A 22,621-nucleotide genomic window follows, 5' to 3' on the forward strand; every position below is an offset into this window, starting at 1 on the left:
CCAGTGGGTTTGTGGGTCAACTTCTGAGCTATGCCTCTTAAGACACACCAGAATTTGACAAGGCAACCCAGGAAATTGCCTTATCTGTCAGTCAGAAGTTTCTGTCTAGCAATGATTGGCAGCAGCTCTCCAGGGTTTCAGATGGGGTCTCTCCCAGGTATAGGAACACAGGAAATAGCCTCATATGAAACCAGACCTTTGATCCATCTAGCATTGTTTTGTCTATGCTGATTGGCAGTGTCTCTCCAGAGTTTCAGCCAGCAGGGGGATAGATCTCTTCCAAACCTCCCTGGAGGTGCCAGGGATTGAACCTGACAGCTTTTTCATGCAAACCATGTACCCTGCTACTGAGCCATGACCATTTTAAAGAAAGACCATGTGCAGGGCAGAATGCACATACTGGAGCAATCTTAATTTCCAGCATTTCTTATTCAGTTCTATGGAATAAACTTAAATTGCATTGGGGAAGCAAGGAAAACAGCCACAGCTCTGCTCTTTGCCCATTCTCAAATTGTGGTCAATAGCCAAGGGGGCAGCTGGAAGTTGCTCAATGGCCCCAAGTGGTCACCTCAGGGATGGTTTCAAGCCCTGGCTGCCATTCAATCCTATGGGAGAAAATGAATCAGTAGGCCAGGGGATGGGAAAGTGTTTACAGCCCAGGGGCCGCGTTCCCTTCTGGGCAGCCATCCAGGGGTCACATGCTGGTGGCTGGCAGAGAAGTGGGCAGAGAGCAATGGATATAATTTTCAGTCTTGCAGGCCAGTTTCTACACACATCCACACCTCTCTCTCTATCCTTCGTCCAGAGTGAGCATGAAGCATTATCAGAGTTCAAGGATGCATTTTAGCCAGGCAACAACACTAAACAAAGGCGTGAAGGCAAGCCAGCAAGGGATGTTCCACCTGGAGAGAGTGTGTGTGTGGCCTGGGGAGGGTCCCAAGGGCTGGGCAGAGAGGTCTGGAGGGCCACATTTGGAGCTTGGCTTTGAGGTTCCCTACCTCTGGACTTCATGATAGTTCCAGTAAGTCCTTCCTGGCACTGAAGGCCTGGCTGCCACAGAGTTGAACCCCACAAGTGGCTGACGTTTGCCTTTCTGCTGCACAGCAAATATCTCGTATCAGCCAGGTTCCTATCCTCCATTCTAAGAAAACCGGAGAACAAGTTTGTGGCACTGTAAAGACTACAGGCATACCTTGGATATATTGCAGGTTCAGTTCCAGACACCACAATAAAGTGAATATTGCAATAAAGCAAGCCACACATTTTTTGTTTTGTTTCCCAGTGCATATAAAGGTTATGTTTACACTATACTATGGTCAAAATTAAGCCAGGTCCTGCTGACTGCAGGGGTGGAAGGGGGAAAAACGAGCTCCATCCCTAGCCAGCTCCATTTCTGTGGTTAGAAGAGAAGTGTTGACAAGGGTAGGGGGGGGGGCTTCCTTCCCCTGGAAGCAGCTGGGCTGCCTTTCAGTTGCACCCACATCCTTGTAAGGAGCAATATCTGCGAGGCGCAATAAAGCGAGGTGCAATAAAACAAGGTATGCCTGTATAGATTAAAAATCATTTCAGAGAACAAGCTTTTGTGGGCTACAGTATACTTCACCATTAATATTATGGCATGGGACTCTGCTACCAAACACCTACCTCTCTGGAAACTGGTAACTAGTTGTTTTAAATATATACATTTTCAAGCTTTATTTAGAAAGAAAAAGAATGGGGTCCAGGGGTGAGTGATGGGAGACACGGAGGGGAGATAAAAATCACACCATGGTATGGATTAACAATAAACAAATTCCCTACCCCACCCCCAAATGAAATAGTCTCTTGAACACTCTGAAGTTCTCCTTCAATGCAAACCCTTTTCAAACAGAGCTGCTACTGCTCCAGGTCAATTTTCTTCCATCTGTTCTGTCCGTGGTCTTTTACGAGGGTTTGCTTCACTTTCTGCCGGCGTACGGTTTGGAGATGGAAGCTGAACATCTCTGAATCCACGAGTCTGTAGAGAAGACAAAGAATAAAGTAACAGGACAGTTGGAAAGCTGCAACTAAACTAAAATTTTAGGGATTCAGCAGAATTCCCATCGATCAGGAGTAGTTTGGTAACGGGGCTCAGCCCTTTACCTCATCCATTTCACCTCTGCATCCAGGCAATGGCCCAGGGACTTCACAACATTTCCCAATTCAGATGTTATGGAGAAACAGAACCGAGCTTTGCCCCAAAACTCATGACTGCTCCCAATGGCTTTATCATGTGGATTATTAAATAGCACCAGAGATAAGATCGTCCCCTGTGTCACCCAATAGCATAGCTGCCAGGGGGCCTAAAGGCGCTCTCTCAATGATATTCTGTGGACTCTGTCTTGAAGGTAGGATTGGAACCACTGTAACACAGTGCCTCCAATTCCCAATCCCTGGAGGCGGTCCAGGAAGAAACCATGGTCAATGGCATCAAGTGCTGACAAGAGATCAAGGAGCAGGAGCAAAGTCGCACTCCCACTGTCCCACTCTGCAGGGTGACCAAGACCGACTCAATTCCGTGGCCAGGACTGAACCTAGGTTGGAATGAATCTAAATAATCTGCGTACTCCAAGAATGTCTGCAGACTGCTGCTCCTTCTGTTCCACCATCTTCAGCCATGCTGTTCCCTGAAATGACCCCCACCCACCCAAGAATGGTCCTTTCTTTCTTGTTGCTCCTTACGTTTAGAACTGCTACCACCAATACTTCCACAATGACACTCACCTCTCTCCCTTCATTCCTATCTCCCTTCAAAACTTAACTTTTTCATGGTGTTCACAGCATTCCCAAGCCCTAAATGATCTACTGCAGGGGTAGCCAGCACAGTACCCCCCCCCCCTGAATGTTGGTAAACTACAACTCCCAACATCACTGATGACTGACCAGACTGTTTTGGGATGATAGGAGTTGCAGTCCAACACTGTCTGGAGGCCACCCCATTGGTTACTTCTGCCCAGGTTTTAACTAGGCCAATTTAAATAACTACATACATGTTCTTATAATTTATCCTTGCCTCTAGGTTTTTCACTCTGTCTACCTTATTTATTTAAAACATTTATATCGCATCTTTCCCCAAATTAGTCTTAAACCAACCAATGACACCCCTACTAAAAATAAAAATGAAATTGCAAAGCCCAAATGGAAGAAAATGATGCGAAGAAACGAAACCTATAAAAGCCACAGCAGGAGACAAAACAGTAACTGCAATTAGCACATTATATCGCCAGAGTAAAACTGTAACAATCAACTATAATCACTAATAATTAAAGGCCAGGGGCCTTTCTAAAATAAAATGAAAAGGTCTTTGCCATCTGCTAAAATGTCATAAGGGAGAGGCAAGACAATGGGAAGAATTCAACATGGCATAAGCAGAAGCCTTTGCGCAAGGCTTCTGCTGATGGGACTCATTAGCTAAATCCCCGCATTCCATACAATACATTCACATCTGTACCACTTTCACAGTCACAGCTTCCTCCAAAGAACCCTGGGAATTGTACTTTATCCCTCCCAAAGCCACAACTCCTAGCACCCTTCATGAACTGCATTTCCCAGGATCCTTTGGGGGAAGCCATGAACTTCAAATGTATGGTCTGAATGTGCCACCTTTCTTCCTATATACAGAATAGGTGTTGGGGGGGGGGCTCTAGGTGGCATCTGGAGCAAGCAGACGACAGCCCTTAAGCTGTGTGTGTATACACACACCCATTCTGTTGTCAGGCCTGTTCTGAGAAAGGTGAAGCACACTTCAGGTGGCTACCAATTGCTCAAGGAAGCAGTAAAGTTGTTTCAGAAAAGATGACATTTCAAGCTGGCCGAGTGTGAAACATCAGGTGGAATTACTATCTGGTGTGACTTTTACAAAATGCCAGGAGGTCCTACGAGCAAGACCAACTTGATCCGTAATGAAAACAGCAAGTGTTTCTTTCTTGCTGATCTCTGGGAACTTTCAGCATGCTGCATTACAAACTGTCTTGTCGTGTGTGGCAAATTGGGTCGTTCGTTTTAAGAGACATGCCAGAAGGGCAAAATCTAGACAAGATGCCCCTGCTGTTTTGTCATTAAGTGTTTGAGTCTATGAAGTGCATAATCAAAAGGTTTAATGTTTCACTACTGCTATGACACCCCTTTCACTGCAAATGTCAGTGGAGTCTGGTTCATTAGGCCAATTGAGGCACTGTCCCACCAAGCTCAGTCTGCCCTCACCAGCCAACTAGCCCAAGGGGGCAACCCAGTCAGATGGGTGGGGTATTATTATTATTATTATTGCCTGCCATCTTCCTCCTCTTTAGCCTCAGCGTTGTGCCTTGTAGAACTCAGTAGGGAGGAGGACAGGGACAAAACAAGAATAATCTAGCTCTGCCTGCCATTGGCTCTGGCTCCACCTGTTGGGATCCCAGCCTTTTGCCCCATCAATCACCATGGCCACCAGCCACCCACTTGCAAATGTCATATCCTCCCTCAGCTTGCTCCTGAAACGAAGTTTGTTCAAGCAAAAGTATTCCAGCTGTTATATAAGCAGATGAGCTAAAAATTATGCGGAGTAACAGTGGCACTTGAAATTCATTTTTTTAATATAATGACTTTTATTGCAAAACATTTTACATACAACAATGAAGAAAGGACTCCAGACTAAACATACCCAACTCCCTCAACCGTTCCTCATACGGAATGGTTTTCAGACTCTTTGTCATCCTGGTCACCCATCTCTGCACATTCCGGCTTATCAATATCTTTCTTAAACTGTGGTGCCCAGAAGTGGACACAGAACTCCAGGTGGGGTCTGATCAAATTAGAATAGAGTGGTACTATTACCGGTAATTCCCTTTATCTGGACACTATACTTCTGTTGATTGCATCATCCTTAGCTGGTTATGCCTTTGCCAAAATGAATGTCACCTATTAAATTAACTCCAGCTACTTCCTAGACATTGTGAGATATTTGATCTGTAATTTTTCTAATAAAGCTTGACCTCTTACTGGTAAGTAACTTTTAAGCAGCCTTTATAGCATACATTTGCCTGAATAAGTACATGGACAGCTTTTCACAACCGTTCTTACAGCATTTGGCAAAGTCTCGCATGGTACAAATTTAGAAACCACCCAAATTCTACAGACTGGAGGGTGGGTGAATGAGCAAGACAACTTATTTAAAAAACAAAAAAACTCTTGATCAGCAACAAGCCTTCTGTTTTGAAGATGTAAGCATTCTCTGGCCATCTACAGATGGGACCTGTTCTCACTGCACAGTTTTTTAGAAAATAGAAAAAACATCCGCCAGTTCAAAGCATCTTATCCAGGAATCCCTAGTGCAGAACCTAGCACTTTGAAGGTTTTAAAAAATGTTCAGCATGAAATAATAATGCTCCATTATTCTAGAGCCAGGTAGGTACGCTAAGCTAAATATTGTGTATAACAACTGAAGAAACTGTAACTTTGTACACAATTTTAAAGCACATTAATTCCTCCAAAGAATCCTGGGAGCTGTAAGTTGTTAAGGGCACTGGACATTATAGCTCTATGAGGAAGAAACTACAGATCAGGAGTCTAGGGGGTGGGGATCATGTGTGGTGTATACACAGCCTGTGTGTCATTAAATACGTGAGGTTGTAAATCAAGGTGGTATCTTTTATTTTACCAGCATTTACTATGGCGGGTGGGGAAGGGTTCCTTGGGAGGAAGGGCAGGATCAATAAATAATAATGCTTTTAAGCTTCTCACAAACAAATGGAAAATTTTCCATTACCATTTCTTGGTGTCCAGCACAAGTGGAGCTTGAAACCTATCATATTTAGCAACAACATTGTTCCACAAAATGCTGTGACATTGCCTTTACTCTGTGCCTTGCTCTGTATAACCATGAGGACAACAACATTACCCTGAAATGAAAGAGGCGACCAACTGTCTTGCCAAGAAACAAATGGGAGGCAGCTTCCAGTAAAAGACCAAAGAGTTTGTAAATTTCATGGCTCTGCTCAGAACTGTGTGGTTAATTAAGAACACAGATTTCTACAGATGCGCTCTCTGAATCATACACTCTGCTGCACTGATCAAGCTGGCTAAGGAGCAACAACACCCTCCCCCCATTAAAAAAAGGGGTGGGGGAAAGAAATAAATGTTCGTGTTTTTAATCTGCATTTTTAATCACTTTACTGTGTGCATTTGGTTTTTAAAACTACATTATTTCAGCTGTATTTTTCATAGATACTTTACATGCTTTTAAGTAAACTGCTTTGAGAAGAGCCTGCTAAATCAGGCCAATGGCCCATCTAGTCCAGTGTCCAGCAAACTTTCTCACCATACTGTATTTTGTTGATGGCTGGAGTGCTGTGAAGCAAGCAAACCACATAAAGCTTTAGAGAGGCTGGTAACAGCACATCTGCAAAGCAGTCTTACTCCAAGAATTGAAAGGTCGCATTTTTATCCCCCAAAGCCTCAGTACTCAAAAGGCAGCGTTTTCCCCCTAAAAAAACAAAAACGTAAGAAATGCTATGGCAACATGTTACCAGGAGCACACATGGCAAGCGAACAGTTACAATGTGGTAAGCTATGCTCTTGACATTTGAAGAGAAGAGTTTAAAATTGGTTCTGCTTGCTTGGCTCTGTCTTCTGCAAAAGCTGCCCATTACGACAAGAAAGTGCGGCTATCACAATATTTGCTGAAGGATTATTTCTAAGGCCTAGGGATGCAGGAAGGCAGCAATCTCTTCTCCAACCTATATTCATCAAAATCAGCGCAGCTTCTTTTTCACTGCAGTTCAGTTTCCACCAAATACAACGCTTTTCATTCCGCTGTCCGTTATTTAATAGAGACTGCCTAACGTGCATAACAATTCACGTAACTTAGATTCATTTTGTCATAAAAGAATCTTGAAAACCTTGTTTAAAAAGGTAATTAATTACGTATCCTTTGCAAACTTGAAAAACAACAACATGAATTAATACCAATCGTCTTTACTTGGCTGGCTTCTGTTCCTGACCACAAACAAACACAAAAACTGTGGTAAATTCTGAAGGGGGTGGGGGTTTCGATAAAAAAGAGACGTCCCTACTTGAATTGAGCCACTATGAACATTTCTGCTATTGGCTCACCTTGGAAGACTTGTAGCTGCTCCAAAAGCACAATTTTATGTATAGATACCCTGCCCTCACTTTTCAGCTCCTAATCCTGGCCCTGCTCCCGCCATCCGCAATGTACTTACCGTTACACAAAATGGCACAGTTGATTCCTTCTGACTTGGTGACTTGTACAGCGTTGCCAATCTGTATAGGATGGAAGTCATTGTGATTTCAGTGACATTGCTCCCTTGTTTAGCTCATGTTATATTTACAAATATTTGACAGCACGTGCGCATAACACCATGGCAGACCAGTGTGGGGCACCCTCCCTGCACCAGTCAGGGCCCCTCCTGATGACATCAATCTCTGGCTACTGGGCTATGCTGGCTGCTAGAGATTGCTGTCTAACAACATTTGGGAAGACACCAGGTTGAGCAAGACTAGTACAGCAAGTGCAACTTCACTGGTGAGCTTCTTCGCCAATCAGCCAAAGGGCACAATTCACCCAGGAAGTTCTTCTGCAGAAATTCTGATGCAATGATCAGGAACTGTGCAAAAATAATATGATGTCCCACACATTTTATTGTTTCCTTTTACACCCTGCCTTCCTGCCAATCAACCACTGGCGGTTTGTGAGGTCCAATTCATTTTAGTATGCCCTCTGTACAGAACATTTTCCAAAATACGAAAAATAACACCTATATAGATCAGGGATCCCAAAGCTTTTTGAGCCAGTGGGTACCAGTCACAAAATGGCTGCTGTGGGGGCGTGGCATAACAAAAAATGGCTGCCATATTGAAAAAAGAAGAGAGACTGGAGCACAGAATGATGTGGGCCTTCACCCTATGCAATCAATGGCAGAAAGGCATCTACACCAGCGACTGCTGTACTTGCTCACAGAGAGAAGCTCTTTGCACTGCTCCTCAGCAGAAAATGAGAGGAAACGTGTCAAATTCTGGCATCCTACGAAAACTGGGAAGGTGTAAGGGTGCACATTCCATGTAGGAGAAACTGAATCAGTGCAACCAGGAACTGAGAAGGAAGAGCAAACATTCTCATGCTCTGTGGATTTTTAGTGGAGATTTATTGGAACCTTTGCAGGCACCCTAAGATGTGTCCGTGGACACCATTGCTGGTAACTACTGGAATAAATGGGTGGTCTCAAAACGGTGGAGACCACTGGAAACAATACACCTATGACATGAATAGCAAGCATTTTGCAGCCTGCGACAGGTGGGCCCCACAAGGCTGACAACACATAGAAGAGATGCTTGAAGAAGGGAAGGGGGGAAAGGCTGTAGCAAGCCGTTTCCTCCTTTGTGTTTCTGCACTTGCCGGTTGCAATTTAGAGTCTGTTAGCCATGTTGGGCACTTTTCAAAATGAAAAGGCAGGATATAAACTATTTTAAATTAAGCGGAATGGCATTCATTTGTTTCACCCCAGAGTCTTGGGGTGTGTGTGTGTGTCAGGAACTGCCTGCTGAAACCCAGAGTGGGGAGAAAGTGAAGCCTTTGTCCTCATCGCTCCCCGGGAAAGTATTCTGCCTTGCTCTGAGATAACCTGCCAAGGTTGCTGTTAATTATTTTTAGGGCTTCGGCTGCTTCTCCTTCCCCTCAGTGCCATTCTATTAGAAAGCAAGTAATTACCGCCCGAGGAAGATTACCACTTCACATTAGCTGCAGAGGGAATTCCTTAGAACATTTAAATTGGTGGGTTGTACTTTACAGAATAGCCTTAATCTTGAGACACCCTAAGCCATGTTTTTAAGAGGCTCTTGGTTGGAGTTCTGCTGGGTGCCTCTGACTCAACAGGGGGGCCTGTTCTCACGGAAACAGAGCCCCCCCCCCGCTCATAATTAAGTACTGACACATTTCCAGCACTGGAGGGGGAAGAGAGGAGAGGAAGGTATGAGGTTTATGCTAAACAGGCGCAGTGGACAAGGCTGTCTTAATACTCCAGATGTCTGACAAGCTATGCAGCAAGAATGTACGTAGAGTGTGAGCTTGAGAAGCGTTTGCACCATTTATAGAGGCGAGTCTTGCATTGTTAACAGCCTTTACCAGAGAGATCGTCTCTTCCATCTGATCTCTGCATTGCTAAATACAGTGCCTCTCACTCTCCCTGCCTTTACAAGCTGAATTACTAGAAGGGTTGCTAAACAATTTTATTTATGAAATAGGGAGGTTTTACATCTGATTATACCAAGTTGGGCTGTAGAGACAGGTGAATACGAGGTTCCTCTCAAGTTTCTCATTTATCCAATCACAAGTTTATTTCTCACCGTCATTTCACATTTTTTTAAAGTTCTTATTCTGCATTTTAACACCAATCTCTTCTAATATACACTTTTATATGCTCGCTCTCCTGCTGCACACATTTTCGCAAAGAAATTCCCCCTAAAAGAATACATTTTTGTATATTCTTTTCAACAATATATGCATTTTTATGGTCAGTTTACCCCAGTATGTGCTGAATCACATGCAGCCTGGGAATTCATTGCTGGGCTCAGATTAACTTCGGAAGAGCAAGACACCCACTGGATCAGTTCACGTGTTTTTGTGTTAATGTGTTATACATTTGATGTTAGCCGCTCTGAGCCCGGCTTCGGCTGGGGAGGGCGGGATATAAATAAAAATTATTATTATTATTATTATTATTATTATTATTATTATTATTATTATTATTTTCTCACCTGTGTTTGTTGTCCCAATGCAGGATTAAGCGGACAGTAGCTACATGCCCCCAGCTTTCTCCTAGAGTGTGAGAGAGACAGATAAATATTGTGATGCCTTCCTGCACAGGTGGGGGGACTCAAGTTTAGGAGAGAAACGTGGACCTCCAGGCTTCTCTATCTGGCCACTGAAAACCTCCCCTGGTCACAGGGGTGCCACCCCACCCTCAGGACTGTGAGTGCCCGCCACCGCAAGGCAGAAGTTGCGGCAGTAGGTGGTTCCTCTTCCTCTCCACAGACAGCGGGCCACCCTTTTCCGTAGGGAGGGGCTCAGACTCAGAGGCAAAGAGACTCTGCCTCTAAGGCCCACCTCCCATCATCCAGAAAAGGGTGCCTTGCTGGCTGGCTGCAGAGGGCAGAACAGAACTGCTTCTCTCTTGGAGGCAGTGCTGCCGCCGCCTGCCGGCTTTTCTCATTGGCTTTGTGGGTGCCCAAGCACCCCCACCCCCCCTGGAGTTAGCTCCTATGCCTGGTCACACTCCTAATGGCCCTGCTTTGCAACTTCCTCAAATGCTATTTGTCTGGCGGGAATGTTTCCTTGAACGCAATAATGTCTCTTGCCTGCCTGGATGGAGACTAGCTTGCCAGATGGAGTGGAGTCACAATGCTAGCTTCCTGGCAGGTGTGTTGCCGCCTCTTACCAGGAAGGAGAGTGAGAGGCATGAAGCAGTGGGAAACTTGGTGTGGTGCAAGTGTGCCTCTGGGAGCCATCAAACTGGGTTAAGTGCTGTGCCCCAGGAATGTCTTGCTGGTTGGGAAAGCAGATTGTGCATAACAACGAATTATGTCCACGCTCCCACATGCTTTTTGCACATCCCTCTGAACAGCTTAATTTTTGAGCATTATTCAAAAAAGAAAAGAAAAAACCATGACCAAGAATAATCCTGCAAAAACAAAGGAACAGCTAATGCAGAAAAACTGTGCAAAGAGCACCAGAAAGTAGATAATGACATGCAAGAAATCAGCTGCAGAGGAACTTCAGGCTCTTTAAAACCTGAGAAACTGATGTGGCTTCTGACAGAAAGCAATCTCATTATTTGAGCTCATTTCTGACCATGTCATTTGATTTCCAGACAGATTTATTGAGCCCGTCTCCCTCAACCCATTCTAGACAGTGCGCCCATAAGTCAGGAGATGGATTGGATTTTAAAGCAGGTCATTTAAAGGAAAATACTATGAGCAGTCCCCCCCCCCCGCCCCAATTTGTCTCCAGAATCACCAAGTTGGTGCATCTGTCAGCCTCCGGGGCGGGTGGATCTAGTGGAACATCTTCATTACCACATACAGAGGGAGAAGCGTATCATTCCAGCGGGAAGAATTATCAAAATTAAATGTCTAGACCCCAGAGGCATCTTGGCAACCTTCATCACTACGCCAGCGTGAGATTTAACGTTTGGAAGTCGAGATTAGAGTATGAATTATACAAATGAGTGCCATTTCCATTTCAAACCATATTTCTTTGCTGGGGGGGGGGGGGATGGATGGTTTTATGCTCCATGGCAAAAAGCGCTACTAAAATTAAACTGGAGAGAGATAACAATATTTGACCTCATTATTAAGTATGCCAAGTAAAAACCATCTAGGATCATCCATTTTGGAGCCCAGTGTGTGAAAGGCTTCCTTAGCCTAACCTAATCCTCGCAATGCCTAGGAGATTTTCCCCCTCCCCCTAAATAATTAAGAAGCTCTATTTAAAAATGCTAAGAAAAACTAAGATTTGCGGATTTTGAACAACGTTTGCAGAGGAAACCATTTCAGAATCTATTGCAGAACGTAAAAACATCTAAAGAGCCCTGTTGGATCAGGCCATAGGCCCAGCTGGTCCATCACCCTATTCTCACATTGGCCAACCAGATCTACCAATGGGAAGCCTCCTTTCAATTCCCAGAAACTGGTATTCAGAGGCATACCACCTCTGATAGGAGGTAGAACTTCAAAACTACAGTAGTAGCCACTGATAGCTTTATTCTCCATGATTTTGTCTAGTCCTTTCTTAAAAAGCCACCCAAGTTGGTGGCGATGGCTCAGTCTCATGAGAGTGAATTCCATCTTTCTTTTATTTTCTTTTGCGTGTTCAGTTTTCTAAACGTTTTGCTTTCATAAATTAATGAAATCGCACTGAGCAAGGGACACTAGCTTAACAAGCAAGTGATAGCATGGACGAAAAGACCTGCTTCTTGGGGTGGGAACAAAAACAAAGTTGGTCCTTATTGATGGGTTTGCTGCTGCTGCTGCTGCTGCTGCTGCTACCACCACCACCAGAAAGGAGGAAAGGGAAAACGCATAAGACATGGGAGGAAGCAAAAACGGGGTTATTTCAAATATAATCTTTCTTTCTCTAACCCAGAATGTTGCATCTAAAAACAACAGAAGTGTTCATTAATAACTACAGTGCCACAGAGATGGGGATAATAATATTGTTCCCATTATACAAAGGGAAAACTGAAGCTCACAGGAGATACCACTTTAAAAACACAACCCAGGACAAGTTTAAGAAACATCAGAAAAGCCTGCCCCATTGCAGAGCTCACAAGCAGGACTTGAGCAAAACAGCAGTCTCCCAGCAACTGGTATTCAGGAGCATACTGCCTCCGACAGTGGAGGTAGAACATAGCCATTGAGGTTAGTAATCACTAATAGCCTTACCCTCCATGAATTTGCCTAAACCTCTTTTAAAGCCATGCAAGCTTGTCTACGAAAACCCGATAAAATGCCCCCAACACATTCCTAGGTCCTCTGCATGGTGCAGATCAAGCCTAGGATTGCTTCCTTCCCTCCCTCCCTGGTCTCAGTCTGCTTCCTTTTCTGATTTCCCAGAAGGGCAAGAGAGAAAGACACAGCAAGGAACACAGCAGTTGAAGAGGGAAACCCTTCATTTGCTTGCCCAAGTCACCATTTTCCTTCCCTAAGGCTGTTCCAAGAGCATGATGGGAAAGAGAGGATTGGAGGCTAAGGGACCAGATAGCACCCCTCAGGGAGCTGGAGTCAGCCCATGGACCGCCAGCTGCTGACCCTTAAATCTATTAGCTTTAATTTGCTTTGTAGTCTGATTGTCTGCCAAAAATCGTGTATACAGCAGGGGGAAGGCAAGCACGCTGAAGACAAAAGGTCAGTGTTTGAAAGCAAGGTCTTTATCTGCATGCACATTTCAGACCCGACATCCTCCAAGGGCATGCTTTTTTATTTTGTTCAATTTATCTTAAATCTCTGCCAAGCTGTTGAAGTGCTGAACACACACATTAAGGGATGCTCTTGCCTTTGTATGTCTCTCAACGCCCCCTCCCCGACCCCAATAATCAAGGGAATCATTACGTGATTCACAGACACTGAAGGAATGCTTTGCTTTCAATTGCAGGAAGAAGAATTGTATATATTTTTTCAAAGAAGAAGAAGCCTGGTATTCAGTTTTCACTATAAAGCTGCAGAGCACCTGGCTTTTAAGTCAGGATTTTATACCCATTTGGAAAATGGATTTGGACCAGTTCTAAGCAGAGCAAGATGCCTCTGTTAAGATCACCAGGGAGACCTGGCATCTGATGAAGTTGGTGACGGCTGCCACAGTTAATACCAAACGTTTTCCTGGCGGCAGCCATGCCTGTGCATCATAGACTTTGGAATGTGCACTTCCAAAGCCTACAATAATTATGTGGTGGTGGTGGTGGGAAATGGACTGGGGGTGGGGAAGGGTGCTTTATTGAGCATTTATCCAGATTTGCTTGCAGGGAAATTAGACGGTGCTTGCTACCTAATGAGCATTTACTCCACAATTTCTTTGTGGGGAGGTTAGATGACGTTGCATCAAAGCAAGCTTCCCTATCACTTTCCTTATTGCAAGAAGTCAGGTATTTCAGGAAAAGAGAATTTACCAGTATGTGGCGGGATCCTGACAGGGAACAGCGTAGCAGCGTAGAAGCAGCTATGTTTTCTCACAGAACTGTCAACCAAGTAAAGAATTCTAGCTAATATAACTAATCTAACAGCAGGCGATCGACTTATTAAACTTAAGAATGTACATACCGTATTTTTTGCTCTATAAGACTCACTTTCCCCCTCCTAAAAAGTGAGGGGAAATGTGTGTGCGTCTTATGGAGTGAATGCAGGCTGCACAGCTATCCCAGAAGCCAGAACAGCAAGAGGGATTGCTGCTTTCACTGCAATCCCTCTTGCTGTTCTGGCTTCTGGGATTCAGAATATTTTTTTTCTTGTTTTCCTCCTCCAAAACCTAGGTGCGACTTGTGGTCTGGTGCATCTTATAGAGTGAAAAATACGTTAGTGCCCAAATCTCAACACAAGAGATTTTTGAGGCTGAAGACCAAAGATTCCACTAATTATCTCCTAAAACCTGAAATCGAGGACATGATTTTAAGGAAAGGAATTTAACACAACCTCAAGTAAAGAAGCCTACTCTTTGAAATGTCTTGGGAATATGTAGTGCTGTAGGGAGAGAAGCGCATTTATCCATCTCTGATTTTGCATCTTTGTTTATGGGCTTGTGGAATAAAATCCTTTCATTTCTCTATTTTCTAGCTTTTGGTAGAAACCTGTGCTCAGTTAACAACTATCTTTTTAAACAGTGTCTCATACTGTGTCACTATAAATACACAAATGAGTGACATTTGCTTTGCTCTCCAAAATTTGGGACTTCTACATTCTAGACAGTCGTACAGAATGTATTACAAAGGACGAGACACAATGAAAGAACACACTCCAATTTCCTGTGCCTACCTCTAATTTGAATTGCCCAGGTTCATATCCTTACAAGCACATCTTGATGCTGAACATTATTTAAGAAAGAAAAGAATAAGCCAGAGGAGAGCCTAATTAAAAACGTTACCGATCACCTCGAAAAACAGTGTCAATTAAAAATCAAAACAAAAGCCTGCTCCTTGAGGGCCTTCAAAAAAGTCTTTATTTCAGTTCACAGTGAGTTTATTCAGAGATGCTCGAGAGCTATGTTGTTCATGTTGATATGAGCTGGTTTCATACCAACATGAACACAGCGAGCTTTCCTGAAACTGTGCATAAGAAGAGAGCAAGCTGCTTTATACCAGGCCAAACTTATTACCCATTGAGCCCAGTATTGTGTATCCTGGCTGGGAATGCATCTCCAAGGTCACAGGCAGTAGCCGCTGATATCCACTGAGACTGGCGAGGCATAAAGCAGGGAGCCCAACAGGTGGAGACAGAGCCAGTAAGAGGCAAAGTCAAGTAATTCTACTTTCATCCCCATCCTCCTCCCTGCTGAGTTTCAAGAGCAACACTGAGACTAAGGAGGAGGAAAGGAAAACTGACAGCCAGGGCTGGTTGGAGTAAGAGGACAGACAGGTGGAAACTTGCTTTCCACAAGATTGAGGCTGGTGGAGCAGTGCCCCATTGATCCCAATTATCATCATTATTATTTTATTATCATCTATTAATTTATTACATGGTAAAATGGCTTCTAAGCAGTTTACAATCCACTGGTCTCAGGCACGGAAGTCTTTGCTGAAGTGTCCTCAATTTCAACCTTCTTTTGTTTTCTGAAGGATGCCTCAAAGCCAGTCAGTTTTTTTTTCTTGCTAGGATACTCCCTCAGTATCCCTCAAGGATACCTTTGCTCTGAGAATGCCCAATATTAACTGAGAAGTCTGCAGTTAAAGGTACCAGTTTCCAGGATCACAGCAGCACATATTTGTGCCAGCTGGTGCAATCACAGGACTTGGCCCCGAGAATCAGGAGCTATAACCATGGAGCTCCTGGTTTGTATAGGACATTCTCTGTGCAAAGTTATCTTCAGACAGAATCACCGGGGAAACGAGATGGGCTGTCACGGTTCTTTTGTTCATGGTGCATGAAAGAAAAACATGGTCTGTATAAAGCAGAAAAGGCATCCTTCAACTTGCAGTATAAAACACTTACCCAAGGCAGGTACCAAAGAGGAATGGCCATGTTCAAGTCTTGTCGTCATTTGATTGGTCAACACAACCTGGGGGGGGGGAGAAGCAGTTGGGGGTGAAGAGGGAGAAAAACCACATCAAATATGGTTAACACACACTAAGGGGAAAGGGACTTGTGGCTGAACTCCAACTAGGGATGGGGAAGAAATACGATTCAGCCTGCTTTTATTATACCTAATTTGCACTTTCCAAATCAATATGAGAACTGAAACAAAGCCATCCTTCAAAATTTACCTTCTCCATATTTCACCATAGTCCTCCAGTCTAGTAATGTGTACAGCAAAGCACATATAAATGCACATATTATTGAAAATAACATCCAAAATTCAGTATGTTCAGCAAAATGACTTTGCAAATACTCTCACATTAGGCAAAATCGCATACAAGATGTGCACATTAGGAGAAATTTGCACTAAGGTCATATTCACACCATACATTTCAAAGACTACAATACCACTTTAAATAGGCGTGGCTTCCCCCGAAAAATTCTGGGAGTTGTAGTTTGTTAAGGGTGATGAGAGTTGTTAGGAGATCCCTATTCCTCCCACAGAGCTACATTTCCCAGAGGGACTCTAGGAAATGTAGCTCTGTGCAAGGAATAGGGGCCTCCTAACAATGCTGAACTCTAGAATTTGACATCACGAGATGTAACCGCCAATTTAGATGTCCTTTTAAAAATGAACTTAGACAGATGCATGCAGGATAAGACCATCAGTGGATGCAAAGAACAGAAGAAAACCGGCTGGATGAGGCCAATGGCCCATCTAGTCCAGCATCCTGTTCTCACAGTGGCCAACCAGATGGGAAACCTTCAAGTGTGACCCAAGCATAAGCATGAAACAAGCACAAGAGCAGTCTCCCCTCCTGTGGTTTCTAGTAACTAGAAGCATTTACTGCCTCCAGCCACGGAGGCAGAGCATAGCCACTGGTAGCTTTATCCTCCATGAACTGGGACCAAGCATCTTTTAAAGCCATCCAAATTGCTGGCCATCACCTGTGGGAGCGAGTTACTAGTCATGATGGCAATAGACTGCCTCCAACATCAGAGGCAGCATGCTTCCAAGCAGCTACTGTTTGCTGTGTCCAGTGTGGTCTCGCCACTGGTTTGGGAAGTGGTGAGCGCGCTGTGAGCCACGATCCCTAACCTGTTGTTTCTTATGGAATGCTGTGTTTTGAGCATTCCTCCGCCGGCAACCAGTTTTGATCCAAACTGAGAAAAAGAGCAGCCTAGCCACATTTTAAACTGATAATATATACACAGCCCAAGAGTTGGAAAGGGCTATTGCCCTCAGGTCCTGCTTTTGGGCTTCCCAGAGGCATCTTCACGAAAACAGGATGCTGCATTATATATCCCATTATATATCCAGTGGAGCTCTTTCTATGTTATACTTCCTCCCCGACATTATCTGAGTAGCGGGGTTTATTTTTAGTAGTGCAGCAATAAAAAAGAAATCCCAGCGTGCTCACAGAATTGCAGCTTGAGGAGGAGCAAGAGTTACCTAGAGACAGAGAGGAGAGGCAGACGAGCACCATTCCAGAACTTGCGTAAGCTTCGTTCCTGAACAATCCCTTTCTACATGGCAGGGTTTAAAAAAAGCCCACCTATAAATAGGCTACACAGCTCATGCCTGCCCTCAGCTGGCACAAAGCTGGTCCTGTCTGCAGCACCTTTAAGTGGAGGTCAAAGGGTGCAACAACAAAGGAAATCGGCAAGGCAGGATGCTGAGGATTTTCTCCCACAGACAGCTCCTCCCCCGCAAGCAAGCAAAGTGGCTTTTCTCTGAGTGACCAGCTGCAAGTCTTTTTGCGAAGGCCAGGGGTTAATTTTCTTTAAACATAATTATCAGTGGAAGGCAGGAAACTCTTTAACCCGCTTTTGAAATATGTGGGCGTTTGCTGTGAGGGGAGAAAGAAGATCCACCCACACATTTTCTCCTGAGCTTTGAAATTGGCTGTTACTAATGTCTGAACGGACAGCAGGAGGCTGTTACAAGCCAGAGCCTTTCAGTGATATGGGATTTCGGGGGGTGGGAATTCCTACGCAAATGAGGGTAGTTTGAATCAGAAAATATTCGGTTTGCATAGAAAAATATCCTCATGCCCCCAGAGCAGGGATGAGGAACCTGTGGCCTTCCAAATGCTGTTGGACTACAGCTCTCATCACCAGACCCCTGGTTATAGCTGGCTGCTGGGAGAAGTCCAAGAGCACGTCAACAAAGTTTTTGTGGCTTGGGCCAGTTCACAGTCCCACAGATGCCGCGGTGGGCTGGGGTGTGCGCGCACACAAGCACAAACGCTATTTCCGGCACTCCTTCCAGCACGGAGGAGGCACGCACAGCTTCCCATTGGCTGCAGGAGCTTCCTGCAGCCAATAGGAAGCCGGCGAGTGTCGCGGAAGGCGGTCCCCACTCTGCTCCACACTGGTTTAGCGCGGTGCACGGCAGCCGACCAAGCAGGCAGCGGGGGTCCATGGGCCGGTTAAACGAACCTCATGAGCCGCTTGTGGCCCATGGGCCTTAGGTTGCTGATCCCCAAGTTTCTAGATAGAGCAGGGGTGGGGGAAGCTTTATGGTATGGTTTTTCTCTTCTGGGGAAACATCTGAGTGGGAGGGCAGGTGTGGGGCCAGAGGCATTAGTGGGCAGAGCAGTTCATGAACATGTTTATCTTTATATTGTAATAGGAATTTTCTGGTCTTAGATATACGGCAATGTTCATAACTACACGTACATAGATCAGCACAGGAAAGCCAACCTGGAACCATTTTGATTCCTAAACTGAGCAAATGTTTCTCTGCAAGGTCAAACTGGAAAAGTCTCCCCATTGTCTCTTTCCTCACAAATCCTGTCTTAAGGACACATTTAAGATATGAATAAGGTGTGAGCCTGTGACCTGGCCCAGGAAATAAGTATTTTACAACTACAAAAGAATGGCCAGGCTCCCCAGGCAATCCAATCAAGTAACTTGCCAGACAGGAGATTAACTGGGACAGGAGAAAAACAACATGCAAATGTTCTGTTTCAGACCGCCTTTTCTGGGATGTATCTGAGGGGTGGTCTTAGGTTACACCCCTTCTGTGATGAATGCGTAATGTTTCTGGGGGTGGTCTTGATCTAGAGGATGGGAATTTCAAAAGTCTTTATAAGCCCTTGCACAGCATTTTTGTGGGTCCTCTTCCTCTCCTGCGTGTGGTGAGTGAGGACCCTGTTGCAACAGATCAATAAAGATCAAGCTTACTAGCTGCTTTGCTTCTCAATATTCTCTGGTTGGCCTCTGTTATTTTCTCCTACCAATAGGGAACCTATGTAAGGACTCTATATGGGCTCTTGGATACCCCATAAGGGAAAAGGGCATATTTTTATTTACAACAGTACGTAGGTTAGTTTCTTCACACTCTCAAACAACTCCCTATCCTTCTTCCAGAAAAGCAAGACACATTATCAGAGTTCAAGCACACATTCCAACCAAGGAAGAACACTCATGGAGGTTGCAAAGCATGATCTGGAGAGTCCCAAGAGCCAAGCAGAGGGGTTTGGAGGGTCACATTCAGCCCTGGAGCCTGAGCTTCCTCCACTCTTACTCTACAAAGCGATCTAATTTAGATTGTTATTTTACCGTATTTTTCGCTCTATAAGACGCACCAGACCATAAGACGCACCTAGTTTTTGGAGGCGGAAAACAAGAAAAAAAATATTCTGAATCCCAGAAGCCAGAACAGCAAGAGGGATTGCAGCGAAAGCAGCAATCCCTCTTGCTGTTCTGGCTTCTGGGATAGCTGCGTAGCCTGCATTCGCTCCATAAGACACACACACATTTTCCCTTACTTTTTAGGAGGGAAAAAGTGAGTCTTATAGAGCAAAAAATACGGTACTTTTATTTATCATTAATGAAGCTAAAAACTTTGAAACTGACAAGTTTGCCTAACTTGCATCATTGTTACTAAAGGTAAAGGTAAAGGGACCCCTGACCATTAGGTCCAGTCGTGGCCGACTCTGGGGTTGCGGCGCTCATCACTGGAGCTTTCCTAGTCGCCGTGACTCAGCAGTGAAAAGTCCCTGTCCAGGGCAGTCTGCCCGTTATCTGTCTTGCTAACTTTCAGGACGCAGATCAATGGCAATATTATTTCAGAGTGCTTTCAAATAAAGTAGATGGGATTTTAATCAGCAGAATCAGTGTCTTTGATTCTTGTCTTGGGGCATTTTATTGATGTTGGGGGTTGTATTTAAGTTCTTGCTGTTTTATTGTTCAGCATAATGTGAGCCACTCACAGAAAGCAGAGTAGAAAAGCAATAAAATTTATTTGATAGATTTATATCCAAAATGGAACACATGGCGTAATACAGCAGCAATAAAATGCCATGATCATAATAAAACAATTTTTTAAACCAACATATGAAACAAACAACAAACCAGATGAAAACGAAATAAAGGAATGAATAAAAACGACGTTACAAAAAACCCACACCCAACAGTGATTAAACTCTGTAGAACTGCACATCAGATATGTGTAAGACACCACAAAAGTGTATTAAGACAGACCTGTCATTATTGGAAGAATTCCCTCCCCCTTATTTTTTAAATAAAGTGGTCAAAAATGATAAGGATTGGAAGGATGAACACCGACCACTTATCCACCAGTGGTTTGGATATCTCATTGTAAAATCATCCATTTTATTTAGATTCCTCTTTAGATTGCCTACATTAAGATATACCGTATTTTTCTCTCTATTACACGCAGATTTTTTCTCCTAAAAAGGAAGGGGAAATGTCTGTGCGTGTTATGGAGCGAATGTGGGGGGGGGGGGTCCCTGGAGCCGATTAGGGGAGCGCAGGAACAAAAATCAGCAAAAATCAATCGTGCGTTGTGTAGGAGAGGGAAACCTGAAAAGAGGAAGTGGTTGCTTTCCTGCATTCTGCCTCAGGGTCTTACTGCCCACCCTCCTCTGTTTCGTTGCTGTGTTTGCTCAAACGGAACAAAGAGCAGGGAAATCCCCTCCCCTCCAGGCAAGCAGAGGGGAAAGCAAAGGTCTTTCCTTCTAATTCCTCTCCGTGCTCCTTGCAGGCAGCCAGAAAACATGCAGGAGGAGAGAGAAAGCTGGCTTCGGTTTGTGGAAACTTTTGCCTTTCTTTCCTCCCTCCCGTAAAATCCCTTTCCTGCTTTCTTAGCCAGCTGCTTCTCTGCACACCGCTCTCTTGTCCCTTCTGTGTTTTTCCTTCACTCCCTACTTAAAATGTAGTTACAAAGCATGGATCCACATGGATCCTCAGGATCTTTGCATTGGGCCACCCCAAATTCACCATCAGATCACATAGCAGCCTGCCCCCCCAAAATCACCCACCCACTGTTGCCTGGGGCTGCAATGGTGCAAAAATGTGGTTAAAAAGCATGGATCTTTGCATTGAGCTACCCCAAATTCACCATCAGATCACATGTCTGTGGCCACAGCATGAAGCACAACAATGATACATCCACTGTTTCATTCAGAATTTTTTTCCTTGTTTTCCTCCTCTAAAAACGATGTGCGTGTTATGGTCAGGTGCGTGTTATAGAGTGAAAAATACGGTATGTTTAAACCAGGATTGATGGAATTTTCTTATCGTATTTTTCAGCTGGCTTTTTTGTCTTGTTTTTTATTATTACTACCCCAATTATTTTTGCTTCCTTCAAGCATAGATTCTGGTACCCAGTTTAGAATTTAGTGTTCCAGGAATCTCAACGCTCCATTCTAAAAGAAGCATGCCCCTTCAGTTTTACTCTGCAGCCAACTCTTGCACAGCAGTTTAAACCACATTTCGTTCAGTGCTTAGTAACCTGTATGTTGCAAAACAACATTTATGATTGCCCCCACCTCATAAAACAACAACAACAACAACAACTCACAGCTAGTGTGTGATCATTTGCAATACTGATCAGCTGCTGGGCCAAGCCGTTCAAGAGCCGTGTTCGCAGTGAGAGATCCTCAATGTCATGGCGGAAAGGGAAGGCAACTCCATCAATCACGACCAATCGTACCTAACAGCAGGATATAAAACACAGCAAGCTGCTCTTCTCAGAACTCAGTGTCAGGGAAGCATATGAGACACCTGTGCACATTTAAAAATAAATAAATACAAAAGATAGATAAAAGATTGAAGTGGCCTTTAATAAACAACGGGGGGGGGGGGAATGAGTATTTATAGGTGCACACTTTAGGCATATAGGAGGGAGGGGTGCTCTTGTGTTCAGGTCTTGCTTGAGGGTTCCCCACAGGTATTTGGATGGCCCCTATCAGAATTAGATGCTGAACTGGATGTGCTGTCGACCTGATCCAGCAGACTCGTCTTATGTTCTTACAACTCCCAGCACCCTCAACAAATCACAGTTCCCAGGATTCTTGGGTGTTTGTGAGTGCTTTAAACGTAAGACATGTATGCAGAAAAAGGTAATACAAGACTAGATGGGCAAATAAACTGAGCCAGTATAAGGCAGCATCCTATGTTCCACCAACAGGGACGCGGGTGGTGCTGTGGGTTAAACCACAGAGCCTAGGACTTGCCGATCAGAAGGTCGGCGGTTCGAATCCCCGTGACAGGGTGAGCTCCCCTTCCTTGGTCCCAGCTCCTGCCAACCTAGCAGTTCGAAAGCACGTCAAAGTGCAAGTAGATAAATAGGTACTGCTCCGGCGGGAAGGTAAACGGCGTTTCCGTGCGCTGCTCTGCTTCGCCAGAAGCGGCTTAGTCATGCTGGTCAAATGACCCGGAAGCTGTACGCCGGCTCCCTTGGCCAATGAAGCAAGATGAGCGCCGCCACCCCAGAGTCGGCCACGACTGGACCTAATGGTCAGGGGTCCCTTTACCTTTTATGTTCCACAACATCTGTCTTTTAAAGGCTTCACCAGAA

The 22,621-nt window shown here is 44.5% G+C and overlaps 1 protein-coding gene across 3 annotated transcripts in view; it reads right to left on the reverse strand.

The window, feature by feature from the left end:
• Nucleotides 1-1,680: 1,680 nt before the first annotated feature.
• The window catches only part of RAD51C (RAD51 paralog C), a 28,767-nt gene continuing 7,826 nt past the window's right edge, over nucleotides 1,681-22,621 (reverse strand). Inside the window, exons 5-9 of one of the 3 annotated variants that reach the window (XM_028708903.2) lie at nucleotides 21,623-21,754; nucleotides 15,706-15,772; nucleotides 9,769-9,829; nucleotides 7,218-7,278; nucleotides 1,681-1,996 (exon numbers count right to left, since the gene is read on the reverse strand). In XM_028708903.2, coding sequence (XP_028564736.2) covers nucleotides 1,889-1,996; nucleotides 7,218-7,278; nucleotides 9,769-9,829; nucleotides 15,706-15,772; nucleotides 21,623-21,754 — 429 coding nt within the window. In that variant the 3' untranslated portion in view covers nucleotides 1,681-1,888. The remainder of the gene's footprint in view (nucleotides 1,997-7,217; nucleotides 7,279-9,768; nucleotides 9,830-15,705; nucleotides 15,773-21,622; nucleotides 21,755-22,621) is intronic. The other 2 variants (XM_028708904.2, XM_028708905.2) reach the window with 2 other exon arrangements.

Source organism: Podarcis muralis, chromosome 15 (genome assembly GCF_964188315.1).
Source record: "Podarcis muralis chromosome 15, rPodMur119.hap1.1, whole genome shotgun sequence".
Lineage (NCBI taxonomy): Eukaryota > Metazoa > Chordata > Lepidosauria > Squamata > Lacertidae > Podarcis > Podarcis muralis.